The following is a 24559-nucleotide window of genomic DNA, read 5'->3' as shown; positions in this document are numbered from 1 at the left end:
ACGCATGTATTACAATCTATGGTTTGTTAGCGCCAGTGCCTGAAGAACTTCACTAAAATGGTAAATGTATATGCATCACTGGACTTCCCTCCCAAATTATACGCCATGAGGTAACGGATTTTTCTATTGTCCCATGGTATCTATTTGAAGTCAACATGGTCGTGATCAAGGTTTGTTTTGTTAGTTGTTTAACGCCGCACTCACCAATATTCCAGCTATATGACGACGGTCTGTAAATAATCGAGGCTGGACCAGACAATCCAGTGATTGACATCATGAGCATCGATCTAGGCAATTTAGAGACGATGACATGCATCAACCAAGCCTGACCACCCGATCCCGTTAGTCGCCTTTTACGGCAAGCTGAAGACCTATTCACGGATATTCACGGGTTGTGAGGAAATATTGTTTATTAAAGCGGCGTAAATTTTTTTGTTTCAATTTGTTCTTGATATATGTATACGAGATATAAATTACTATAGTAGTTCAAGATAATATCTTGTAGACAAATGATCTGACACCAGAAGAACTGAATACTTATCTGACCATCTTTATTCTGTACATTTGGGAACATTATCCACAGTGATTGTCCAGATAATGTGTATGTAAAGGATCTCACCCACGTGTCTCTTTATATGAAGTATGTTAACAGGTGTTGATAAAAAGTTGAAAATTCCGCGTTTTGCCGAGGAGGTTTAAGCTGTTTTGGACGAGTGTTGATATATTTGATATAAAAAACACACGAAGGTGAGATTCTATTTAGCATCCACACTTTTTGAGTTTGTAATAATAATAAAAAGCAGTTTCTTGGGCGTCAAAAGTAATGCTAACCAGCTTCAGTGGTAGAGAAGTGATGTCATTTCATTGTGACGTCATATTACCCGATGGCGTCAAAATGATCTGTAAAGGCTTGTGATGCAATTTAAATGATCTTACCCAAGCGATATCGCTTGTGAATTCAAGGTTTGGGTGATAAGCATTATTATCATACATACATACATACATACATACATACATACAGACAGACAGACAGACAGACAGACAGACAGACAGACAGAGACATCATTCATACATACATACGTACATACACACATACGTACATAGATACACAGACAGATTGACACCACACAGACACACACACACACACACACACACACACACACACACACACACACACACACACACACACACACACACACACACACACACACACACATACATACATACATACATACATACATACATACATACACAGTCCTTGTTTATATGCACAGTCTATAGTCTAGAGTGCATATGTTCGTCTATACATCCGGTGTTTTCTTTATTATATATGTGCACTTGATTGATATAAAAAGACAAATAGCTTGTTTCAAACATAACGATCATTCTGGTGCCCTGCAAGAGAAACGTTTGATGCATGATGATCCGACGAATTGTCAACACCAAAGTCATTTTACGACGATTGTGTAATCGAAGACTGGAGGCGACGCCCATAAAATCCCACGTCACCATGACAGACGATAAGCATCAGGGTCTCGAATCGTGAACACATTGAGGAAATTTGATACATCGATTTTTTACAACTTGGAGGAAGATGACTTAAGCGGAAACATATATTATATAACTATCTTATGTATTAAGATACATTAGCAAAATAGTAACTGTAACATCTTTGGGATGACGTCCTATGGTGATTTGATAAGGTTAATGAATTATTTCATCAATGTAGCACCCAAACCTCACATAATATCCAGTCTCCATTTCAAATCATTGCTGAAACCAATATCAGTGAAAGTGTGTGTCTGAATGTATGTCTGTTTGTGTATGAATGCCTGTATGTATATATATATATATATATAAAATATATATATATATGTGTGTATAGATATAAATATATATATATATATATGTGTGTGTGTGTGTGTGTGTCTGTGTATGTTTATATGTGTGTCTATGTATATATATATGTCTGTGTATGTACATATGTGTGTCTGTGAATGTATATATATGTCTGTGTATGTATATATATATATGTGTCTGTGTATGTACATGTGTCTGTCTGTGTATGTATATATTTATGTCTATGCATATGTGCATGTGCATGTGCATGTGCATGTGTATGTATGTTTGTGTCTGTATGTGTCTGTGAAGGAGTGAATTGACGGGACAAAACACCATTAACCTGATACCTTCTCAGTGTGGTTCAAGCACCACAACACATTAAGAAAAGGAGATCGATAATATCTATGATACAAATCATTGCTAATATCCCAGTAGAATACCAACTAGTCTATCTTGATAAACTGTAAAACTAACATGGCATTCTGGTACTTTTATATAGAATTTTGGACACATTCTGGACAGACCATTTGTTATTCGTGGGGATATTCTATATGGAGACGAGATACATGTTCAGCTGCAGCTGCCAAAACAGGTATTTTTAAAACAAATAACTATGAGTCTAAATATTATTTGTCCAACAAAACCAAACAATGTATTTTGTGTGGCAGACAAATTCCTTTTTTCAACAGTCACAATTCTTTTATAAGCATTTTCGAATTCTGGGACAATATACTGTTTTAGAAGAACTCCTGCCCCACCTCTTATTATCAAACGAAAGGTCGTTCAGGGCATATCATCTGTCGCGGCACTGACCGATATTGTAGGTAAGTATATGACATCCTTTCATAACAAGTATATATGCTACACAAATACAGATCGCATATCCGACATGGGAGGGATCACATAGCGCACTGAAACAGGTGCTCCTGATGTTCTTGACCTCAATAGGTCTGTGCTTCCGTTTCAAACATGAGATCATTCTCAAATGGTTTTCTTAGTTCTGAAGTTCAACATACTGTACGTCTCTAACAATCAACTGTATCCCTGCGATTGAGCATAGATGAGTTCTCTGAAGTGTTTACACGCATATCACATTTTGGCACAAATGAAGTGTGATTGTATTTAGCCTTCCATTTTGGAAGAGGAAGCTTAGATTTGAATCCCCTTTTCTCATTGTTGTTATTCATATTTTGTTCCTCTGTGTTCGGACCAACGAGAACATCCGACTCTGACGCACCTGTCTCAGAAGTCCCTTTCTGTACAGCAGGCACAAGCTCTGGATCCGTCTCTAAGTTCTGTCTTTGGGAGAGGTACGTATCGAGATGGTCTGCAATATTCGAAGCAAACTCTTTGTTATCGTCATGGGGGCTTTCAAGGTACATATCAGGCACCTTGGGAGTGGACAAGCCACTATAGCAGCTATCAGCGTAGTCGCCATAACCCCCATTCCCGACATTGGAACCATTGTGGAAGATGTAAATACCTCTACCAGGAACATTAAGATGATCAACATCCTTCTCAGGCGCTCCTGCTGCTCCATCTCTCGTTTCATTCTCAAAGGCAAGTCTTCCATTTGTATTCGTAAATTCGGGACCATCCACGGAAGATCCAGGGTCATTTGAAGGGAGGGAAGCACAATCCCCTGCCGTTTCCTCATCTGAAGGAGCTTCTAGAGTGAATAAAACTTTTCGGATGGTTTCAGATTCATCTTCTTCTGCCTCCTCCTCCTCCTCCTCCTCCTCCACTGCCTCCACTATGGGGGTCATATATGGGACGCTGAGATTCCCAGACCTGTTCCTCAGACAGGCAAGAGGTTTATTTGCAGGAGTAGGGATGCGAGGTAATTCGCGATCTCCCAGGAGATGTTTTTTCAAACCGTCCACGTCGTCAGTGTTTATCTCATCATAATGGGGACCAGATCCACTTGAATTGATTAGTCTCCGTACGCTAGGGTGTTGGGGTGCACTTTCACAATTTCCCTCCTCTTCGTTACCAGGTGCCTTTTTCTTCGATCTGAAATATCCCATAATAATCTTTTAGTCAAGTATTTATGAATGTTTAAGTTTTTTTGTTTGTTGTTTCTCAAAAATATTAAAGCTATATGACGGCGGTCTGGAAATAATCGAGTCTGGATCTGACAACCCAGTGATTGACATCATGAGCATCGAACCACATGCATCAAACAAGTCATCGAGCCTGACCATCCGATCTTGTTAATCGCCTCTTACGACAAGCATAGTCGCCTTATACGGCAAGCATGGGTTGCTGACGACCTATTCTCTACCCGGATCTACACGGGTCTGATTGTTTCAGAATTCTAGATAAAGCATACGACTATCACAGCATAAGTAATATGGGCTTACACCTGAGTGTAATGCCTTTTGTTGATCAACGCCGCACTCCCGCAGAAATATAATTTGTCGAGTCTTGGCAAGACAAGCCGGCGTATGGTGACAAGCAATGAATAAAGCTCCGAGTCTGACCACCCGATCAATTCAGACAATGCTCATCGTAAGGGCTTGCTAAGGTGGATGGGATGGTCAGGCTCGGTGACTTGCCTATCTGGACCTGGGGTGGAATAGGTCTCCAGCAACCCATGCTCGCCGTAAAAGGCGACTATGTTTGTCGTAAGAGGCGACTAATGGGATCGGGTGGTCAGGCTCGCTGACTTGGTTGATGCATGTCATCGTATTCCAATTGCGTTGATCGATGCTCATGATGTCAATCACTGGATTGTCTGGATTATTTACAGACCGCCGTCATATGTCTGGAATATTGGGTAGTTCTGCGTTCAACAACAAACAAACAAACAAACAAACAGACTTGCCTATCTATGTGACCGGTGGATTGTTGCCATGCAGTCAGTGATTTGCCCAGCACAGTCACGCTCTCACACAAGCCTTGGTCTCACACACTCGCTGTACAACACTGAACTCACCTTTTCTTACACCTCCAAATGATCACCACAGCAACAATAGCCAAGAGAACCAGACCACACCCAATCACTGGCAGCAGGTAATCTGGAAAATACAAGAAGTAAGTGTTTTCAAGAGATGAACGTTTGGTGACGACGTCATATACAGTAGGGGTATAGTACCGTAAGTCGAAATTTAAAAAAAAGGGAGCATAGAAACAGTTAACTTGAAACTGATTTTTCGATTGACATGAGCAAATTGAAAAAAATCCCAAGGCATATAGTATATTATGTTACCGATATGTTACAATGAAGCGTCCGTGAATTAAAGAGCATGTTTTAAACCTAACGCTCAACAAGTCAGTGTTTTCCTGGCATCGTCGCCTCTTTAAATCCTTCGAGTTGGTAATTTCTATTTCCAGTATTGAAATAGTGTTCAAATTGCCCGTATCTTTTGAAACAGACTCTAATATGAACACACTCATCTGTTTGTATCACAGAGACGAGTTGTGCACATGAGTGCATAGTTGACTTGGTTCGTATTGTAAGTAGACAGAACATATGAATTTGTTTAAATAAATTGTCTTTAAAATAAATATTTTAAATGCCAATGACGAATCTATACCTTCATCTTGAAACATGCTGAGGAGTCCAGATTTTGTGGTCACCTCTTCAGTCGGCTCATCCCCGTGTTGTTGTTTTGGTTTCTCTGGTGGTGGAAGTAGTTGTGTACTACAGTTAACACCTTGTAATCCGGTCTCACACTGTACACAGCTCCCATTTTCTCTGTTACACCGAATACACTTGCCCGGGCACTTCAGTGTACAGTTATGGCCATAAAACCCATATGTACACCCAAGCAAACACCGTCCACTGTTTTGGTCACACGAAATACAACCGTCCATATCTTGGTCACATTGTTTACATGTATCGCAACGTTTGTCACACTTGGGTCCATGGTATCCAGGCTTGCAGCCCGAAGTGCACTTCCCATCCTCTTGGGCACAAGTCCCGTCCCCACAGTTATTGCACGTCTTCTCACAGTCGCCACCGTATCGTCTTTCAGTACACTTGGTGCACCGACCGCTCTGGTCACATGTGGCGCATCTTTCCTGACAATATCGTTCGCATGCAGAGCCGGTGTATAAGCTGTCGCAGCCTTTCACACAGCGGAGTGATACTTTACCATCTTCGAACTCACATTCCGAGTCTTTGCATTTGTTACTGCAGACCTGATCACACAGGTTGATGTTTCTGAGTCCGCCACACTGTCTGGGGCACTTGTACACGTCGGTGCCGTCATTACGACATCGGGTACAGGGGGCTGGGTGTTTCGTGTCCGAGCAATACTCCCAGCCTGGGGATTCAAAACGATATTTTGTTTGAAACGAACAGTGTTTCTTTTCATAGTCACATTGACTTAGACATGACTACATTGTGATGTTAACATCATCATCAGTGAGTGAGTGAGTGAGTATGGTTTTACGCCGCTTTTAGCAATATTCCAGCAATATCACGGCGGGGGACACCAGAAATGGGCTTCACACATTGTACCCATGTCGGGAATCGAACCCGGGTCTTCGGTGTGACGAGCGAACGCTTTAACCACCAGGCTACCCGACCGCCCTCATCATCAGTGATGAAATACAATCGCAGTGCAATACTAATGAGGGCAAAAATGTACTAACAACAATTTTCTAACAATGATGCCTCGTAATAGTTGAGCATTCGTTGCCTAACGATGACATCCGGTCTTCGATAAAAAGGGGTGAGTTCTCACCTCGTGATGATGAGTGAGTGAGTTTGGTTAAACGTCGCTTTGAACAGTATTCCAGTTAGAGCACGGTTTGATGGAACCAAGCAATCAAACAACAGCAATAATATTGTGGAAGGTTAATTTCATTTTCTATATGAGTGTCTATCATATCATGACCTGCTCCATAAATACTTTATTAATTTACCAGTGAACATTGATAAAAAGTACTTTATTGGAAAATTGCATTGTAATAATCTGTCAGCTCTAACGAACTGTTCTGGCTATATTAGAGATACGTTAGCATTACGTTCTTGGTACTTTTGATAAACACATGTTTAGCATGTTTGATCACTCCGTGCTTTCAACACTGTTTATTTCACTTAAGTGGGCCTAAGGCATATAATACGCAATAAAATTCATTAATTAATTGATAAACGGGGCGAAGTTTTAGGTGTGTCTATGGAACGCAACTTAGCGAATTGCGGCGCCTTAGACGACTGGGCCCCGTTCTGATGAGGGTGTTCGCGTAATAGTTTTATGCCTAATGCTAACACCAGGTGTTCGAAGTATAGAGGGTGTTCCTGTCCTTCAAATGACACCAAGTTTTGAAATTCAGGGGATTTTTATCTGTCCATCTGACCACTGCCGGTGTTGGCGGAATAGATAATGTCCTTGCACTGTTGCTGACACCAGGTGTTCGTACAATTCAAGCCTGACACCAGGTGTAATGTTAACATTGAAACTGTTTCTTACTGCTCACCTAAGGCAAAGTAAAATGAAAGCGTAGGCTTATAATTTTGTTCAACAATTGTCGTTCTTGAATGCGTTCATTTCCGATTCCGATGTCACATGGATAATTCTTTGATAAATGCAAGTGCACTTGACTCGATGGAAAAACGTTTCATTAAAGTCAAAATTTTCAAACTAAATGCATCCCAAACCGCAGAACTATTAACGTCTATATGCCCATGAGCAATATTAAAATCAGATCCTAGTTCTCGCTACCGCTAAACAAAGAACAGAGGACATCCCATTCCGGGTCGTGTCAGAACGACGTTTCATCCGACCAATCAGAGCGTCACTTTCCTGATCAGGAAAGGGACAGTCGGAATGCGTTTTCTGATCTCGAGAGATTTAACACGGGGTATTCCGAACGACAGTTACGGGCGTTACGAATGAATCCATACAATCTAAGCCATCTATTGCAAATCCAGAATGTTTGTTTGTTCAGTTTTCACATTTTTAATCGAAAATTTGTCAAAATATGTTTCGAAGCGCAGTCGCAGTTAGTGCCGTAAAGCACGAGACAGCTGCCTTCCGATTAGCTAATGTCGATGTCTTGTCAATAATTCCATTGGTCGGTCAAACGGTTGTTTAGCGGTAAAGAGAACTAAGATCTGATTATAATGGGATTAGTCCATGGCTCTATCTTCCTAGTACGTGTTCAGGTGACTATATGTTTGTCGTTTATTCCCTGATTCTAGAACTTAAAGCAGTCACATGCAACGAAACAAATTATAATCCCCCACGAGTGATGATCTGCTATGTTACAAAAACTGCTGCCTAAGACATATATAACTTTCAATGTTTTTACACTTTTCACTACGTATGATACAGTGAAGATCAGGGGTAGAAAACTATTGATCTTCAGCATCCATGCTTGTCGTAAGAGGCGAAAACGGGACAGGGTGATCAGGGTAGGTGACTTGATGAAGGTCACCTTATCCAAATTGCAAGGATCGATGCTCATGATGACAATCACTGGTTTATCTGGTCCAGTCTAGATTATGTACAGACCGCCGTCATACAGCTGGAATATTGCTGAGTGCCGCGTTAAACAGAAAAAAACCAAACAAACAACTGTGGTTGGAAGCTGTTGATTTTGAATGGAGAAACAGTTTGTGCGAAAAGGAAAATATGGAACATAAATGACGTTAAACGAATGTGACACATGAAGCTGTAATCTCGACAGTACATTCATGTCACAGTACCGCGGTATTGAGTTTCACGCGCTGAAGCGTGTTACTCTTTATGTACCGGCAGAACTCCCCTTCCTCAAGGCCCTGGGCTGTTTGGGCAAACAAAACAGGCTTAATCAGAGGCCATGAGAGTTTGGTAAACAAATCAGACGTAATTGGATTGATATATGTCTGAAAAAAATCTATTTTTGTCAAGGGTAAATCAATCAATTTCATACATTTTTTAATTTAAAAAAAATTCAACCGGATATATCTTCGGATAATTGTGGGATTACGTTTGCGCTTCAGGATAATCCACACAAGTGACACATAATCACGTGAAAATATCATTAAAGTTGGAAGAGGACGTTCTGCTGTTTGTAGCTACGAAACAAGGGTCACTAAATTTATATACTCAACAACAAAAGTTCCTGTGACACCGATATTTTAGTGTATTGTTCAAACAAGTAAAGTTTGGTTTTCAATATTGTAGTACATATATGGAATCTAGTCACAAAAACGCAACTGCTACATGAAAAGCATGCATTCCATGCGAAAGTTGACTTTTATGCAAGCCCCATGCATTTCACTACCCAAGAATGGGTATAAAACGTGTGCGTTAACGGGATTCCATATGCATTTTTTAGCATCGTGCTGACAACAACCACTCAAAAAAAAAACACACTACGCAATTTTTCAACATTACGAAATGAGCGTCTGCCAGCCATTGGTATGCTTGAAGCAGGATCGAGTTAACCTGATGTTTCAAGACAATTTAACGTCCACAGAAACACCATTTGGTGTTTATGGCAACGTTGGCAACAGACGAATGCAGTCAGAGAGCATCCTCGGAGTGGCAGGCCACGCGTAACCAATAATCGATAAGACAACTGGATTCGAACAACACACCTACGAAATCGATTCCAGCCAGCAACAGATGTGCATGGATTGTCGCCAGAAGATCCGCCAGACGTCACATTTTGACAGGAAACCACCGTCTAGCACGTCTACAGTGGTGCAGACAGCGTCTACGCTGGACGGCCATGCAGTGGGGACAAGTTCTATTCACTGACGAGTCTCGTTTTCACCTCAGCCACAGCGATGGACGGATTCGAGTTTACCGACGTCGAGGTGAACGTTACGTCAATCATTGTGTCATGGAAGAAGATTGGTTCGGGGGCGGTAGCGCTATGGTATGGGGTGGGATTACAGCAAGACAGAGGACCCGTTTGATAGTAGTAGAGGGAAATCTCAATGGACAGCGCTATCGCGACGAGATCCTCGCCCCTGTTGTTCTAGCGTTTTTTCGTCGTCATGGCCCAGGCATTACCTTTCAACATGACAACGCCCGGCCTCATATTGCTCGACTTGTTCAGAATCCTCTTCAATAAAACAGCTTGAATGTCATCCCCTGGCCGGCTCGTTCCCCTGATCTCTCACCAATCGAGCACATGTGGGATGAGATGGATCGGTGCCTTCGACGTCAACCACGTGTTCCACAGACACTCCAGGAACTTCGAAACATGATCCGGCAGATATAGACAGTAATCCCACAGGACTTCCATGAGAAGAAGATGTGTTGCTTGCATCGCAACTAGAGGTGGACACACACGCTATTGATTTGTAGATTGACATCTTGTTCATTTTTTTATTTTATTTTTATGAAATCACGCATTTTCTGAAGTCAGTATTGCAAATTAAACCATTTGAATACTTACAGGAGTCTTTTATCTGTTGCAAACCGAAATTGTTTCAGATTTGGTAAAAAACATAACTTTGCATTAAATTTTATTCAATGTAACAGGAACTTTTGTTGTTCAGTATATGCCTAGAGATGCAGTTAGACAGTATCTCATTGGAAAACCAAAATTTGCCTTACAGAACTGTCACATTAAAAGCAAAGACATTCATATCTGAAGCTATAATTATTCCACACATCTTATTTGTTGATTAACCACCTCTGTGGTCTTGTGTATATCACATCTGCCCGGAAGCTATTGACTGAATTGGGTTTGACGCTAACAGTAGTTGTTATATCAAATAATCCGGGAGGAGAGCCCGAGGTGATATGGACGTTTAGCACACTGGTACGTTTGTTTGATGATGAAAGACTCCTAATCAGGGCTTATCTAAGATTCGGCGTCCATCACGTCTTGTTTGTTTGTTGTTTAACGCCACACTCAGCAATATTCCAGCTATATGACGGCGGCCTGTGAATAATCGAGTTTGGACCAGACAATCCAGTAAGCATCAATCCACCCAATTGGGATCGATGACATGCATCAACAAAGTCAGCGAGCCTGACCACCCGATCCCGTTAGTCGCCTCTTACGACAAGCATAGTCGCCTTTTACGGTGAGTATGGGTTGCTGGAGACCTATTCTACCCCTAAAGGATGCAACTCTGTATGTATTTATATAGTACACACACGTGTAGGAAAAGCCTTTAGTTTTTATCGCGTCTTATCGTTTAGTATGCTATATTTAGCTTTTATGTTGCATTTATTGTGTTAATGGTACTTACCAGAACATGGAAGTAGGCTGATAAGAAGAACGATCCATACATCCCGACCTACCATCTTGGTACGGTGAACTGAGTTCGACTGTAAGGTAAAATGTGCACGTTAATACACTAGGCATTCAAAATGAAAGTTAGTTTGGTTCAACGCCCTTTCAAACAGTATTTCAATAATATCACAGCATGTCAGCTTAATGTAGGGGTTGTAACAGTTGACCGCTTGACCGTGCCATGACCACATGCCTGGTGTGGCAAACCAACAATCTAAATCAGTCAGTCAGAGAATCTAGAGCACGACCCTTGCTTGAAAAGCACGCGTTTATGATAAACATCAATTTTCATCGCTTTTTTGCCAAATGGAATCTGTTTCAGCAGACAATCAAGACGGATGCTTAGACGTTTTATATTACTAAATTTGGGTACCAATGATGATTTGGTGTGTAGTTTTACCTGCCACATATTTTATCAATAAACACACGAGAGAGACTACCAAGGTGAAATGTGTGTCTACTAAAAGTCCCACCAGCTTATCAATAAAACACCGTGGCCAGTTAGTCCACCAATGGGAACTGTGTCTATACTAGCGGTCACACCAGTGTCTCAATAACACACACAGTGGCCAGTTAGTCCACCAATGGGAACTGTGTATATACTAGAGGTCACACCAGTGTCTCAATAACACATACAGTGGCCAGGTAGTCCACCAATGTGATATGTGTCTATACTAGCAGCCACACCAGTGTCTCAATAACACACACAGTGGCCACTTAGTCCATCGAAGTTAACTGTGTCTATACTAGCAGTCACACCAATGTCTCAATAACACATACAGTGGCCAGGTAGTCCACCAATGTGATATGTGTCTATACTAGCAGCCACACCAGTGTCTCAATAACACACACAGTGGCCAGTTAGTCCATCGAAGTTAACTGTGTCTATACTAGCAGTCATACCAATGTCTCAATAACACATACAGTGGCCAGGTAGTCCACCAATGTGATATGTGTCTATACTAGCGGACACACCAGTGTCTCAATAACACACACCGTGGCCAGTTAGTCCATCGAAGTTAACTGTGTCTATACTAGCAGTCACACCAATGTCTCAATAACGCACACACTGGCCAGTTAGTCCATCGAGGTGAACTGTGTCTCTACTAGCAGTCACACCAATGTCTCAATAACGCACACAGTGGCAAGTTAGTCCACCAATGTGATATGTGTCTATACTAGCAGCCACACCAGTGTCTCAATAACACACACCGTGGCCAGTTAGTCCACCAATGGGAACTGTGTCTCTACTAGCAGCCACACCAATGTCTCAATAACACACACAGTGGCCAGTTAGTCCACCAATGGGAACTGTGTCTCTACTAGCAGTCACACCAATGTCTCAATAACACACACAGTTAGTCCATCGAGGTGAGATGTGTCTCTACTAGCAGTCACACCAATGTCTCAATAACGAAAACAGTGGCCAGTTAGTCCATCGAGGCGAACTGTGTCTATACTAGCAGTCACACCAGTGTCTCAATAACGAACACAGTGGCCACTTAGTCCATCGAGGTGAACTGTGTCTATACTAGCGGTCACACCAGTGTCTCAATAACACACACAGTGGCCAGTTAGTCCACCAATGGGAACTGTGTCTCTACTAGCAGTCACACCAGTGTCTCAATAACACACACAGTGGCCAGTTAGTCCACCAATGGGAACTGTGTCTCTACTAGCGGTCACACCAGTGTCTCAATAACACACACAGTGGCCATTTAGTCCACCAATGGGAACTGTGTCTATACTAGCGGTCACACCAGTGTCTCAATAACACACACAGTGGCCAGTTAGTCCACCAATGGGAACTGTGTCTCTACTAGCGGTCACACCAGTGTCTCAATAACACACACCGTGGCCACTTAGTCCACCAATGGGAACTGTGTCTCTACTAGCAGCCACACCAGTGTCTCAATAACACACACCGTGGCCACTTAGTCCATCGAAGTTAACTGTGTCTATACTAGCAGCCACACCAGTGTCTCAATAACACACACCGTGGCCACTTAGTCCATCGAAGTTAACTGTGTCTAAACTAGCAGTCACACCAACGTCTCAATACCACACACAGTGGCCAGGTAGTCCACCAATGGGAACTGTGTCTATACTAGCGGTCACACCAGTGTCTCAATAACACACACCGTGGCCAGTTAGTCCACCAATGGGAACTGTGTCTATACTAGCGGTCACACCAGTGTCTCAATAACACACACAGTGGCCAGTTAGTCCACCAATGGGAACTGTGTCTATACTAGCGGTCACACCAGTGTCTCAATAACACACACAGTGGCCAGTTAGTCCACCAATGGGAACTGTGTCTATACTAGCGGTCACACCAGTGTCTCAATAACACACACAGTGGCCAGTTAGTCCACCAATGGGAACTGTGTCTCTACTAGCGGTCACACCAGTGTCTCAATAACACACACCGTGGCCAGTTAGTCCACCAATGGGAACTGTGTCTATACTAGCGGTCACACCAGTGTCTCAATAACACACACAGTGGCCAGTTAGTCCACCAATGGGAACTGTGTCTATACTAGCAGTCACACCAGTGTCTCAATAACACACACCGTGGCCAGTTAGTCCACCAATGGGAACTGTGTCTATACTAGCGGTCACACCAGTGTCTCAATAACACACACCGTGGCCAGTTAGTCCACCAATGGGAACTGTGTCTATACTAGCGGTCACACCAGTGTCTCAATAACACACACAGTGGCCAGTTAGTCCACCAATGGGAACTGTGTCTATACTAGCGGTCACACCAGTGTCTCAATAACACACACAGTGGCCAGTTAGTCCATCGAAGTTAACTGTGTCTATACTAGCAGCCACACCGGTGTCTCAATAACACACACCGTGGCCACTTAGTCCATCGAAGTTAACTGTGTCTATACTAGCAGCCACACCAGTGTCTCAATAACACACACAGTGGCCACTTAGTCCATCGAAGTTAACTGTGTCTATACTAGCAGCCACACCAGTGTCTCAATAACACACACCGTGGCCACTTAGTCCATCGAAGTTAACTGTGTCTATACTAGCAGCCACACCAGTGTCTCAATAACACACACCGTGGCCACTTAGTCCATCGAAGTTAACTGTGTCTAAACTAGCAGTCACACCAATGTCTCAATAACACATACAGTGGCCAGGTAGTCCACCAATGTGATATGTGTCTATACTAGCAGCCACACCAGTGTCTCAATAACGCACACAGTGGCCAGTTAGTCCACCAATCGGAAGTGTGTCTCTACTAGCGGTCACTCCAGTGTCTGTCTCAATAACGCACACAGTGGCGAGTTAGTCCATCGAGGTGAACTGTGTCTCTACTAGCAGTCACACTAATGCTCAATAACACATACAGTGGCCAGGTAGTCCACCAATGTGATATGTGTCTATACTAGCAGCCACACCAGTGTCTCAATAACGCACACAGTGACACGTGCGGAAACCAAGGTGAACCATGTCTCCACGTGAATTATCTCGAAACATGTAGGTTAGTGAGACGAACAGGTCTGAATATTCAGATAGAGCATAACGACCATGGACACCTGTAAATCATCACTACGCAGTACATGGCCTCACAAAATACAACGAACGCCGCATACACACTTTGTTGTTGTCGTATATCCCAGTCGTCACACACCTACCTGCATGGCCAAAAAGCCCAGGGAAGCCACCACCCGTATGTTATCCGTCCACTCACACAATTCCCTCTTTAGACCTCCCTGGCCAAGAACACATATCACTTATATTAGAACCTGGCCTGCTACATCCGCATATAGCTACCTTCTATAAATACACATAGTTGCGTTGCCACAATGACAGCTCGTATGTAATTCCAGTTTGTGAATAATTTCCGTGTTTTAAGCACTCGTGGATCCCGTCAGCAGGCTATGGTACATGTGTGTGACACTACCAGCTGTGGTAAGCCATGCATGACTCAAACGTTGAAACACTATGTACATATATGTCAAACACAGCGCATCATACTCGGCATCGAGGTCTATGGTGAACTGGTGGGCGTCCTGTTCATTTATCACACCTGATCTATGTTAAGAGTGTGGTTTTCTAAATAAACATATTATCATACATTCATTTAAAAAATACACACATTTCCGCAATTGTCTGTTAAAAGCAGAGACAATTGTACGATTCTGACAAGATCATAAGATATATTTATGAATCACTTTCAAACAGTGATGATACCCGGTATCCGTGAAAAGGTGAGAACATCCTTCCCACCCGTGGCACCCGTCACAAACACATGCAAAAGCAAGTCAATTATTCTTATAAAAACCACAGGCACATGTGGTGCAAATCAAAACAGGGAATTGCTTCAGACATCATTTTTGTCACATTTGGAAATGTCCACCACCTGCCAACCATAAAACATTTTGAAGGCTTCACTGAGGTCTTGAAAACACAACCTTCATGTAAAATTGAGAGTTAGGATTTTGTCAAAGGATGATGTGCTATACGATTTGATGTATCACATGTATTTGTCCTTGTGACAATCAGGCCGGCCAACGTCATGCACTGAATACCTCTGTGTGAGCGACGTCATTGTGCATGCGTCATATTCTCACACCGGTAGTATTGTATGACTTTTCCTTACAACCAGGTTGGATGAACTCGTAAAAACGCCCATATATGTGTTTAATGTCTTTTAAGGGTCTTCTCGGCTGGGAGAAACTGTATTAACGTAACATCTGTACAAAACACTCCACTCGTTGATATCGACTCAACGTTATTTAAACAGCCTGTTATTGTTGTGGGAGTACACCTGATACAGGCTGATATGTTTAGTATGTAAATGCCCGTATTGAGATGTGTAATGATCGGACAACTGACCTTGAGATGTTTGTTAGTCAGGTATTCGTTTGAATTATTTCGGAAGTCCGTGAAGAATTTATTGCAATATTTCGTTCTAGAGTGTAATTGCCAGCATTTCATTCTTCTTTGATATATTTAAGAATCATATTACGCACAATCCTGACCATGCCTGGACAAATACCATACCACAACACAAAACCATATCCATGTCAATCTGTACATATGTGGCAGTATGTTCATCTAAATATGTGGCAGTATGTGTTTTACATATGTGGCAGTATGTGTTTTACATATGTGGCAGTATGTGTTTTACATATGTGGCAGTATGTGGGATAAACAGGAGGCAGTATGTAGTGTAAATATGTGGTAGAATGTGGTGTAAATATGTGGCAGTATGTGGTGTAAATATGTGGTAGAATGTAGTGTAAATATGTGGCAGTATGTGGTGTAAATATGTGGTAGAATGTGGTGTAAATATGTGGTAGAATGTGATGTACGTATGTGGCAGTATTTGGTGTACGTATGTGGCAGTATGTGGTGTAAATATGTGGTAGAATGTGGTGTATGTATGTGGCAGTATGTGGTGTAAATATGTGGCAGTAGTGGTGTACGTATGTGGCAGTATGTGATGTAAATATGTGGGAGTATGTGGTGTAAATATGTGGCAGTAGTGGTGTAGATATGTGGCAGTAGTGGTGTAGATATGTGGCAGTAGTGGTGTAGATATGTGGCAGAAGTGGTGTAGATATGTGGCAGTGTGTGGTGTAAATATGTTGCAGTAGTGGTGTAGATGCAGTTGTTTATGGTACGAATATGTTCCCTTATGTTATACACATCTAGAGGTGAATCATTTTGACAGTCGAGTCATTTCTGTTCAGTTGACAGTCTGTTAACACTAATCTGGTTCTGGATCTGAATCCCCGCGATCTGTCCAAACCGTACGCAAAAAAAGGTTCTGCTCAAAATAGCCTCCAGATAAATGTAAAATTAGCTGATAGTGTTAAATTCCAATGTCATTCCCCAACAAACCAAGTAACTTACCTCTAGCCAAGACAGAATGATTGAGGGTAGCCTGCTTCCCGCCCCGGTAACACCATCCACGACAACAGGCAGTGGACCCAGCACTGCTCCCTGCGCTACTAGTACTGCGGGGAAATATCACACCTGCTTCTGTGATGAGACAGGCGGTTGACAATAGCGACGGGTTTCAATTTCCTTATGCAGTTATAGGGAGGTAAAACCTGCCGACATCCAGGCTGTCAGTGGGATGAGGACAGGGGGAGGGTCCATGTGTGTAAGGTTAACAGGGTCCGATGGGTAGATGTCGGTGTAGGTGTAGGTGTAGGTGTAGATGTAGATGTAGATGTAGGTGTAGGTGTAGGTGTAGGTGTAGATGTAGATGTAGGTGTAGATGTAGGTGTAGATGTAGATGTAGGTGTAGGTGTAGGTGTAGATGTAGGTGTAGGTGTAGATGTAGATGTAGATGTAGATGTAGATGGAGGTGTTGGTGTGGGTGTAGGTGTGGGTGTAGGTGTGGGTGTAGATGTAGGAGTAGATGTAGGTGTAGATATGACTGTGGATGTAGATGTTGAATGTAGGTGTAGTTATAGATGTAGGTGTAGGTGTAGGTGTGGATGTAGATGCAGATGTAGATGTAGTAGGAGGTGTAGGTGTACGTGTTGATGAAGGTGTAGATGTAAGTGTAGATATAGCTGTGGATGTGGATGTGGATGTGGATGTAGATGTAGATGTAGATGTAGAATGTAGGTGGAGATGGAGATTGAGATGTAGAAGGAGGTGTAGATGTAGGTGTAGGTATAGGTGTAGGTGTCGGTGTAGATGTAGATGGAGGTGTAGGTATAGGTGTAGGTGTAGGTGTAGATGTAGATGTAGATGTAGGTGTAGGTGTAGATGTACATGGAGGTGTAGGTATAGGTGTAAGTGTAGGTGTAGATGTAGATGTAGATGTAGGTGTAGGTGTAGATGTAGATGTAGATGGAGGTGTAGGTATAGGTGTAGGTGTAGGTGTAGGTGTAGGTGTAGGTGTAGGTATAGGTGTAGGTGTAGATGTAGGTAGAGGTGTAGGTGTAGGTGTAGATGGAGGTGTAGGTATAGGTGTAGGTGTAGGTGTAGATGTAGGTGTAGATGTAGATGTAGATGTAGGTGTAGGTGTAGGTGTAGGTGTAGATGTAGGTGTAGATGTAGGTGTAGATGTAGGTGTAGGTGTAGATGTAGATGTAGGTGTAGGTGTAGATGTAGGTGTAGATGTAGGTGTAGGTGTAGGTGTAGATGTAGGTGTGGATGTAGAGGTAGAATGTAGGTGTAGATGGAGACGTAGGCGTAGATGTAGATGTAGAAGGAGGTGTAGGTGTACGTGTTGATGAAGGTGTAGATGTAGAAGGAGGTGTAGGTGTACGTGTTGATGAAGGTGTAGATGTAGGTGTAGATATAGCTGTGGATGTGGATGTGGATGTGGATGTAGATGTAGATGTAGAATGTAGGTGGAGATGGAGATGTAGAAGGAGGTGTAGATGTCGGTGTAGGTATAGGTGTAGGTGTAGGTGTAGGTGTAGGTGTAGATGTAGGTGTAGATGTAGGTGTAGATGTAGGTGTAGGTGTAGGTGTAGGTGTAGATGTAGGTGTAGGTGTAGATGTAGATGTAGGTGTAGATGTAGATGGAGGTGTAGGTGTGGGTGTAGGTGTGGGTGTAGGTGTGGGTGTAGATGTAGGAGTAGATGTAGGTGTAGATATGACTGTGGATGTAGATGTTGAATGTAGGTGTAGTTATAGATGTAGGTGTAGGTGTAGGTGTGGATGTAGATGTGGATGTGGATGTGGATGTAGAGGTAGAATGTAGGTGTAGATGGAGATGTAGATGTAGAAGGAGGTGTAGATGTAGGTGTAGGTGTAGATGTAGATGTAGTAGGAGGTGTAGGTGTACGTGTTGATGAAGGTGTAGATGTAGGTGTAGATATAGCTGTGGATGTGGATGTGGATGTAGATGTAGATGTAGAATGTAGGTGGAGATGTAGATGTAGATGTAGAAGGAGGTGTACATGTAGGTGTAGGTGTAGATGTAGATGGAGGTGTAGGTATAGGTGTAGGTGTAGGTGTAGATGTAGATGTAGATGTAGATGTAGATGTAGATGTAGATATAGATGTAGATGTAGGTGTAGGTGTAGATGTAGGTGTAGGTGTAGGTGTAGATGTAGATGTAGATGGAGGTGTAGGTATAGGTGTAGGTGTAGATGTAGGTGTAGGTGTAGGTGTAGGTGTAGATGTAGATGTAGATGTAGGTGTAGGTGTAGGTGTAGGTATAGGTGTAGGTGTAGATGTAGGTGTAGATGTAGGTGTAGATGTAGATGTAGGTGTAGATGTAGATGTAGATGTAGATGTAGGTGTAGGTGTAGATGTAGATGTAGATGTAGGTGTAGGTGTAGATGTAGGTGTAGGTGTAGGTGTAGGTTTAGGTGTAGGTGTAGATGTAGGTGTAGGTGTAGGTGTAGGTGTAGGTGTAGGTGTAGATGTAGGTGTAGGTGTAGGTGTAGGTGTAGGTGTACATGTGTAGGTGTAGATGGAGGTGTAGGTGTAGGTGTAGGTGTAGATGTAGATGTAGGTGTAGGTGTAGGTGTAGGTGTAGGTGTAGATGGAGGTGTAGGTGTATGTGTATGTGTAAATGAAGGTGGAGATGTTGGTGTAGATGTAGGTGTTAATGTAAGTAGATGTAGATGTAGGTATAGATGTAGATGTAGGTGAAGGTGTAGACGTAGATGTAGGCGGAGGTGTAGGTGTTGATATAGATGTTGGTGTAGATCTAGGTGCAGGTGTAAATGTAGGTGTAGATGTAGGTGTAGGTGTAGGGGTAGATGTAGGGGTAGGTGTAGGTGTAGGTGTAGGTGTAGGTGTAGGTGTAGGTGTAAATGTAGGTGTAGGTGTAGGTGTACATGTAGGTGTAGGTGTAGGTGTAGGTGTAGATGTAGGCGTAAATGTAGGTGTAGGTGTAGGTGTAGATGTAGGTGTAGGTGTAGGTGTAGATGTAGGTGTAGATGTAGGTGTAGGTGTAGGTGTAGGTGTAGATGTAGGTGTAGGTGTAGGTGTAGATGTAGGTGTAGGTGTAGGTGTAGGTGTAGGTGTAGGTGTAGGTGTAGATGTAGGTGTAGGTGTAGGTGTAGATGTAGGTGTAGGTGTAGGTGTAGGTGTAGGTGTAGGTGTAGATGTAGGTGTAGGTGTAGGTGTAGGTGTAGGTGTAGATGTAGATGTAGGTGTAGGTGTAGGTGTAGGTGTAGATGTAGATGTAGGTGTAGGTGTAGGTGTAGGTGTAGGTGTAGATGTAGGTGTAGATGTAGGTGTAGGTGTAGATGTAGATGTAGATGTAGGTGTAGGTGTAGGTGTAGATGTAGGTGTAGGTGTAGGTGTAGATGTAGGTGTAGATGTAGGTGTAGGTGTAGGTGTAGATGTAGGTGTAGATGTAGGTGTAGGTGTAGGTGTAGATGTAGGTGTAGATGTAGGTGTAGGTGTAGGTGTAGGTGTAGGTGTAGATGTAGGCGTAAATGTAGGTGTAGGTGTAGGTGTAGGTGTAGATGTAGGTGTAGGTGTAGGTGTAGATGTAGGTGTAGATGTAGGTGTAGGTGTAGGTGTAGGTGTAGGTGTAGGTGTAGATGTAGGTGTAGGTGTAGGTGTAGATGTAGGTGTAGATGTAGGTGTAGGTGTAGGTGTAGGTGTAGATGTAGGTGTAGGTGTAGGTGTAGGTGTAGGTGTAGATGTAGGTGTAGGTGTAGGTGTAGATGTAGGTGTAGATGTAGGTGTAGGTGTAGATGTAGGTGTAGATGTAGGTGTAGGTGTAGGTGTAGGTGTAGGTGTAGATGTAGGTGTAGATGTAGGTGTAGATGTAGGTGTAGGTGTAGGTGTAGATGTAGGCGTAAATGTAGGTGTAGGTGTAGGTGTAGATGTAGGCGTAAATGTAGGTGTAGGTGTAGGTGTAGATGTAGGTGTAGGTGTAGGTGTAGATGTAGGTGTAGATGTAGGCGTAAATGTAGGTGTAGGTGTAGGTGTAGATGTAGGTGTAGGTGTAGGTGTAGATGTAGGTGTAGATGTAGGTGTAGGTGTAGATGTAGGTGTAGATGTAGGTGTAGGTGTAGGTGTAGGTGTAGGTGTAGGTGTAGGTGTAGATGTAGGTGTAGATGGAGGTGTAGGTGTAGATGTAGGTGTAGGTGTAGGTGTAGATGTAGGTGTAGATGTAGGTGTAGGTGTAGGTGTAGATGTAGGTGTAGGTGTAGGTGTAGATGTAGGCGTAAATGTAGGTGTAGGTGTAGGTGTAGGTGTAGATGTAGGTGTAGATGTAGGCGTAAATGTAGGTGTAGGTGTAGGTGTAGGTGTAGGTGTAGATGTAGGTGTAGATGTAGGTGTAGGTGTAGGTGTAGGTGTAGATGTAGATGGAGGTGTAGGTGTAGGTGTAGATGTAGGTGTAGGTGTAGGTGTAGATGTAGGTGTAGGTGTAGATGTAGGTGTAGATGTAGGTGTAGATGTAGGTGTAGGTGTAGATGTAGGTGTAGGTGTAGGTGTAGATGTAGGTGTAGATGTAGGTGTAGGTGTAGGTGTAGGTGTAGATGTAGATGGAGGTGTAGGTGTAGGTGTAGATGTAGGTGTAGGTGTAGGTGTAGATGTAGGTGTAGGTGTAGATGTAGGTGTAGATGTAGGTGTAGATGTAGGTGTAGGTGTAGATGTAGGTGTAGGTGTAGGTGTAGATGTAGGTGTAGGTGTAGATGGAGGTGTAGATGTAGATGTAGGTGTAGGTGTAGGTGTAGATGTAGATGGAGGTGTAGATGTAGGTGTAGATGTAGGTGTAGGTGTAGGTGTAGATGTAGGTGTAGGTGTAGATGTAGGTGTAGATGTAGGTGTAGATGTAGGTGTAGGTGTAGATGTAGGTGTAGGTGTAGGTGTAGATGTAGGTGTAGGTGTAGGTGTAGGTGTAGGTGTAGATGTAGATGTAGGTGTAGATGTAGGTGTAGATGTAGGGGTAGATGTAGGGGTAGGTGTAGGTGTAGGTGTAGGTGTAGGTGTAGGTGTAGGTGTAAATGTAGGTGTAGGTGTAGGTGTACATGTAGGTGTAGGTGTAGGTGTAGGTGTAGATGTAGGCGTAAATGTAGATGTAGGTGTAGGTGTAGATGTAGGTGTAGGTGTAGGTGTAGATGTAGGTGTAGGTGTAGGTGTAGGTGTAGGTGTAGGTGTAGGTGTAGATGTAGGTGTAGGTGTAGGTGTAGATGTAGGTGTAGGTGTAGGTGTAGGTGTAGGTGTAGGTGTAGATGTAGGTGTAGGTGTAGGTGTAGGTGTAGGTGTAGATGTAGATGTAGGTGTAGGTGTAGGTGTAGGTGTAGATGTAGATGTAGGTGTAGGTGTAGGTGTAGGTGTAGGTGTAGATGTAGGTGTAGGTGTAGGTGTAGGTGTAGATGTAGATGTAGATGTAGGTGTAGGTGTAGGTGTAGGTGTAGATGTAGGTGTAGGTGTAGATGTAGGTGTAGATGTAGGTGTAGGTGTAGGTGTAGATGTAGGTGTAGATGTAGGTGTAGGTGTAGGTGTAGATGTAGGTGTAGATGTAGGTGTAGGTGTAGGTGTAGGTGTAGGTGTAGATGTAGGCGTAAATGTAGGTGTAGGTGTAGGTGTAGGTGTAGATGTAGGTGTAGGTGTAGGTGTAGATGTAGGTGTAGATGTAGGTGTAGGTGTAGGTGTAGGTGTAGGTGTAGGTGTAGATGTAGGTGTAGGTGTAGGTGTAGATGTAGGTGTAGATGTAGGTGTAGGTGTAGGTGTAGGTGTAGATGTAGGTGTAGGTGTAGGTGTAGGTGTAGGTGTAGATGTAGGTGTAGGTGTAGGTGTAGATGTAGGTGTAGATGTAGGTGTAGGTGTAGATGTAGGTGTAGATGTAGGTGTAGGTGTAGGTGTAGGTGTAGATGTAGGTGTAGATGTAGGTGTAGGTGTAGGTGTAGGTGTAGATGTAGGTGTAGGTGTAGGTGTAGGTGTAGGTGTAGATGTAGGTGTAGGTGTAGGTGTAGATGTAGGTGTAGATGTAGGTGTAGGTGTAGATGTAGGTGTAGATGTAGGTGTAGGTGTAGGTGTAGGTGTAGGTGTAGATGTAGGTGTAGATGTAGGTGTAGATGTAGGTGTAGGTGTAGGTGTAGATGTAGGCGTAAATGTAGGTGTAGGTGTAGGTGTAGATGTAGGCGTAAATGTAGGTGTAGGTGTAGGTGTAGATGTAGGTGTAGGTGTAGGTGTAGATGTAGGTGTAGATGTAGGCGTAAATGTAGGTGTAGGTGTAGTTGTAGATGTAGGTGTAGGTGTAGGTGTAGATGTAGGTGTAGATGTAGGTGTAGGTGTAGATGTAGGTGTAGATGTAGGTGTAGGTGTAGGTGTAGGTGTAGGTGTAGGTGTAGGTGTAGATGTAGGTGTAGATGGAGGTGTAGGTGTAGATGTAGGTGTAGGTGTAGGTGTAGATGTAGGTGTAGATGTAGGTGTAGGTGTGGGTGTAGATGTAGGTGTAGGTGTAGGTGTAGATGTAGGCGTAAATGTAGGTGTAGGTGTAGGTGTAGGTGTAGATGTAGGTGTAGATGTAGGCGTAAATGTAGGTGTAGGTGTAGGTGTAGGTGTAGGTGTAGATGTAGGTGTAGGTGTGGGTGTAGATGTAGGTGTAGGTGTAGGTGTAGATGTAGGCGTAAATGTAGGTGTAGGTGTAGGTGTAGGTGTAGATGTAGGTGTAGATGTAGGCGTAAATGTAGGTGTAGGTGTAGGTGTAGGTGTAGGTGTAGATGTAGGTGTAGATGTAGGTGTAGGTGTAGGTGTAGGTGTAGATGTAGATGGAGGTGTAGGTGTAGGTGTAGATGTAGGTGTAGGTGTAGGTGTAGATGTAGGTGTAGGTGTAGATGTAGGTGTAGATGTAGGTGTAGATGTAGGTGTAGGTGTAGATGTAGGTGTAGGTGTAGGTGTAGATGTAGGTGTAGATGTAGGTGTAGGTGTAGGTGTAGGTGTAGATGTAGATGGAGGTGTAGGTGTAGGTGTAGATGTAGGTGTAGGTGTAGGTGTAGATGTAGGTGTAGGTGTAGATGTAGGTGTAGATGTAGGTGTAGATGTAGGTGTAGGTGTAGATGTAGGTGTAGGTGTAGGTGTAGATGTAGGTGTAGGTGTAGATGGAGGTGTAGATGTAGATGTAGGTGTAGGTGTAGGTGTAGATGTAGATGGAGGTGTAGATGTAGGTGTAGATGTAGGTGTAGGTGTAGGTGTAGATGTAGGTGTAGGTGTAGATGTAGGTGTAGATGTAGGTGTAGATGTAGGTGTAGGTGTAGATGTAGGTGTAGGTGTAGGTGTAGATGTAGGTGTAGGTGTAGGTGTAGGTGTAGGTGTAGATGTAGATGTAGGTGTAGATGTAGGTGTAGATGTAGGTGTAGATGTAGGCGTAAATGTAGGTGTAGGTGTAGGTGTAGGTGTAGGTGTAGATGTAGGTGTAGATGTAGGTGTAGGTGTAGGTGTAGGTGTAGATGTAGATGGAGGTGTAGGTGTAGGTGTAGATGTAGGTGTAGGTGTAGGTGTAGATGTAGGTGTAGGTGTAGATGTAGGTGTAGATGTAGGTGTAGATGTAGGTGTAGGTGTAGATGTAGGTGTAGGTGTAGGTGTAGATGTAGGTGTAGATGTAGGT

The 24559-nt window shown here is 43.1% G+C and overlaps 2 protein-coding genes across 4 annotated transcripts; both read right to left on the bottom strand.

Moving 5' to 3' along the window:
• Positions 1-584: 584 nt before the first annotated feature.
• On the bottom strand, positions 585-15147 carry LOC139480145 (uncharacterized). 3 transcript variants are annotated; one of them, XM_071263178.1, is made up of 5 exons: positions 14694-15147; positions 10994-11072; positions 5382-6113; positions 4781-4862; positions 585-3855 (listed from the first exon to the last, which is right to left on the bottom strand). In XM_071263178.1, the coding sequence occupies exons 1-5, from the start codon at positions 14697-14699 to the stop codon at positions 2868-2870; spliced, it is 1887 nt and encodes a 628-aa protein (XP_071119279.1). In that variant the 5' UTR covers positions 14700-15147; the 3' UTR covers positions 585-2867. The 3 variants fall into 3 exon arrangements, with proteins under 3 accessions (XP_071119279.1, XP_071119280.1, XP_071119281.1); XM_071263179.1 differs by having other exon boundaries at positions 14750-15147; XM_071263180.1 differs by having other exon boundaries at positions 14833-15147.
• An 8254-nt stretch (positions 15148-23401) lies between these two features.
• On the bottom strand, positions 23402-24130 carry LOC139479557 (uncharacterized; the record flags this gene model as incomplete). The annotated part of the gene is made up of 2 exons (XM_071262394.1): positions 23402-23440; positions 24050-24130. Coding segments are annotated over 2 exons (120 nt in total), but the record flags the coding sequence as incomplete, so codon positions are not given.
• Positions 24131-24559: the final 429 nt, after the last annotated feature.

The sequence above is a fragment of the Haliotis cracherodii genome, unplaced genomic scaffold, assembly GCF_022045235.1.
Source record: "Haliotis cracherodii isolate W230 unplaced genomic scaffold, xgHalCrac1.p SCAF_4, whole genome shotgun sequence".
In the NCBI taxonomy this organism is placed as follows: Eukaryota; Metazoa; Mollusca; class Gastropoda; order Lepetellida; family Haliotidae; genus Haliotis; species Haliotis cracherodii.
This window is presented reverse-complemented; position numbering and strand designations above follow the sequence as displayed.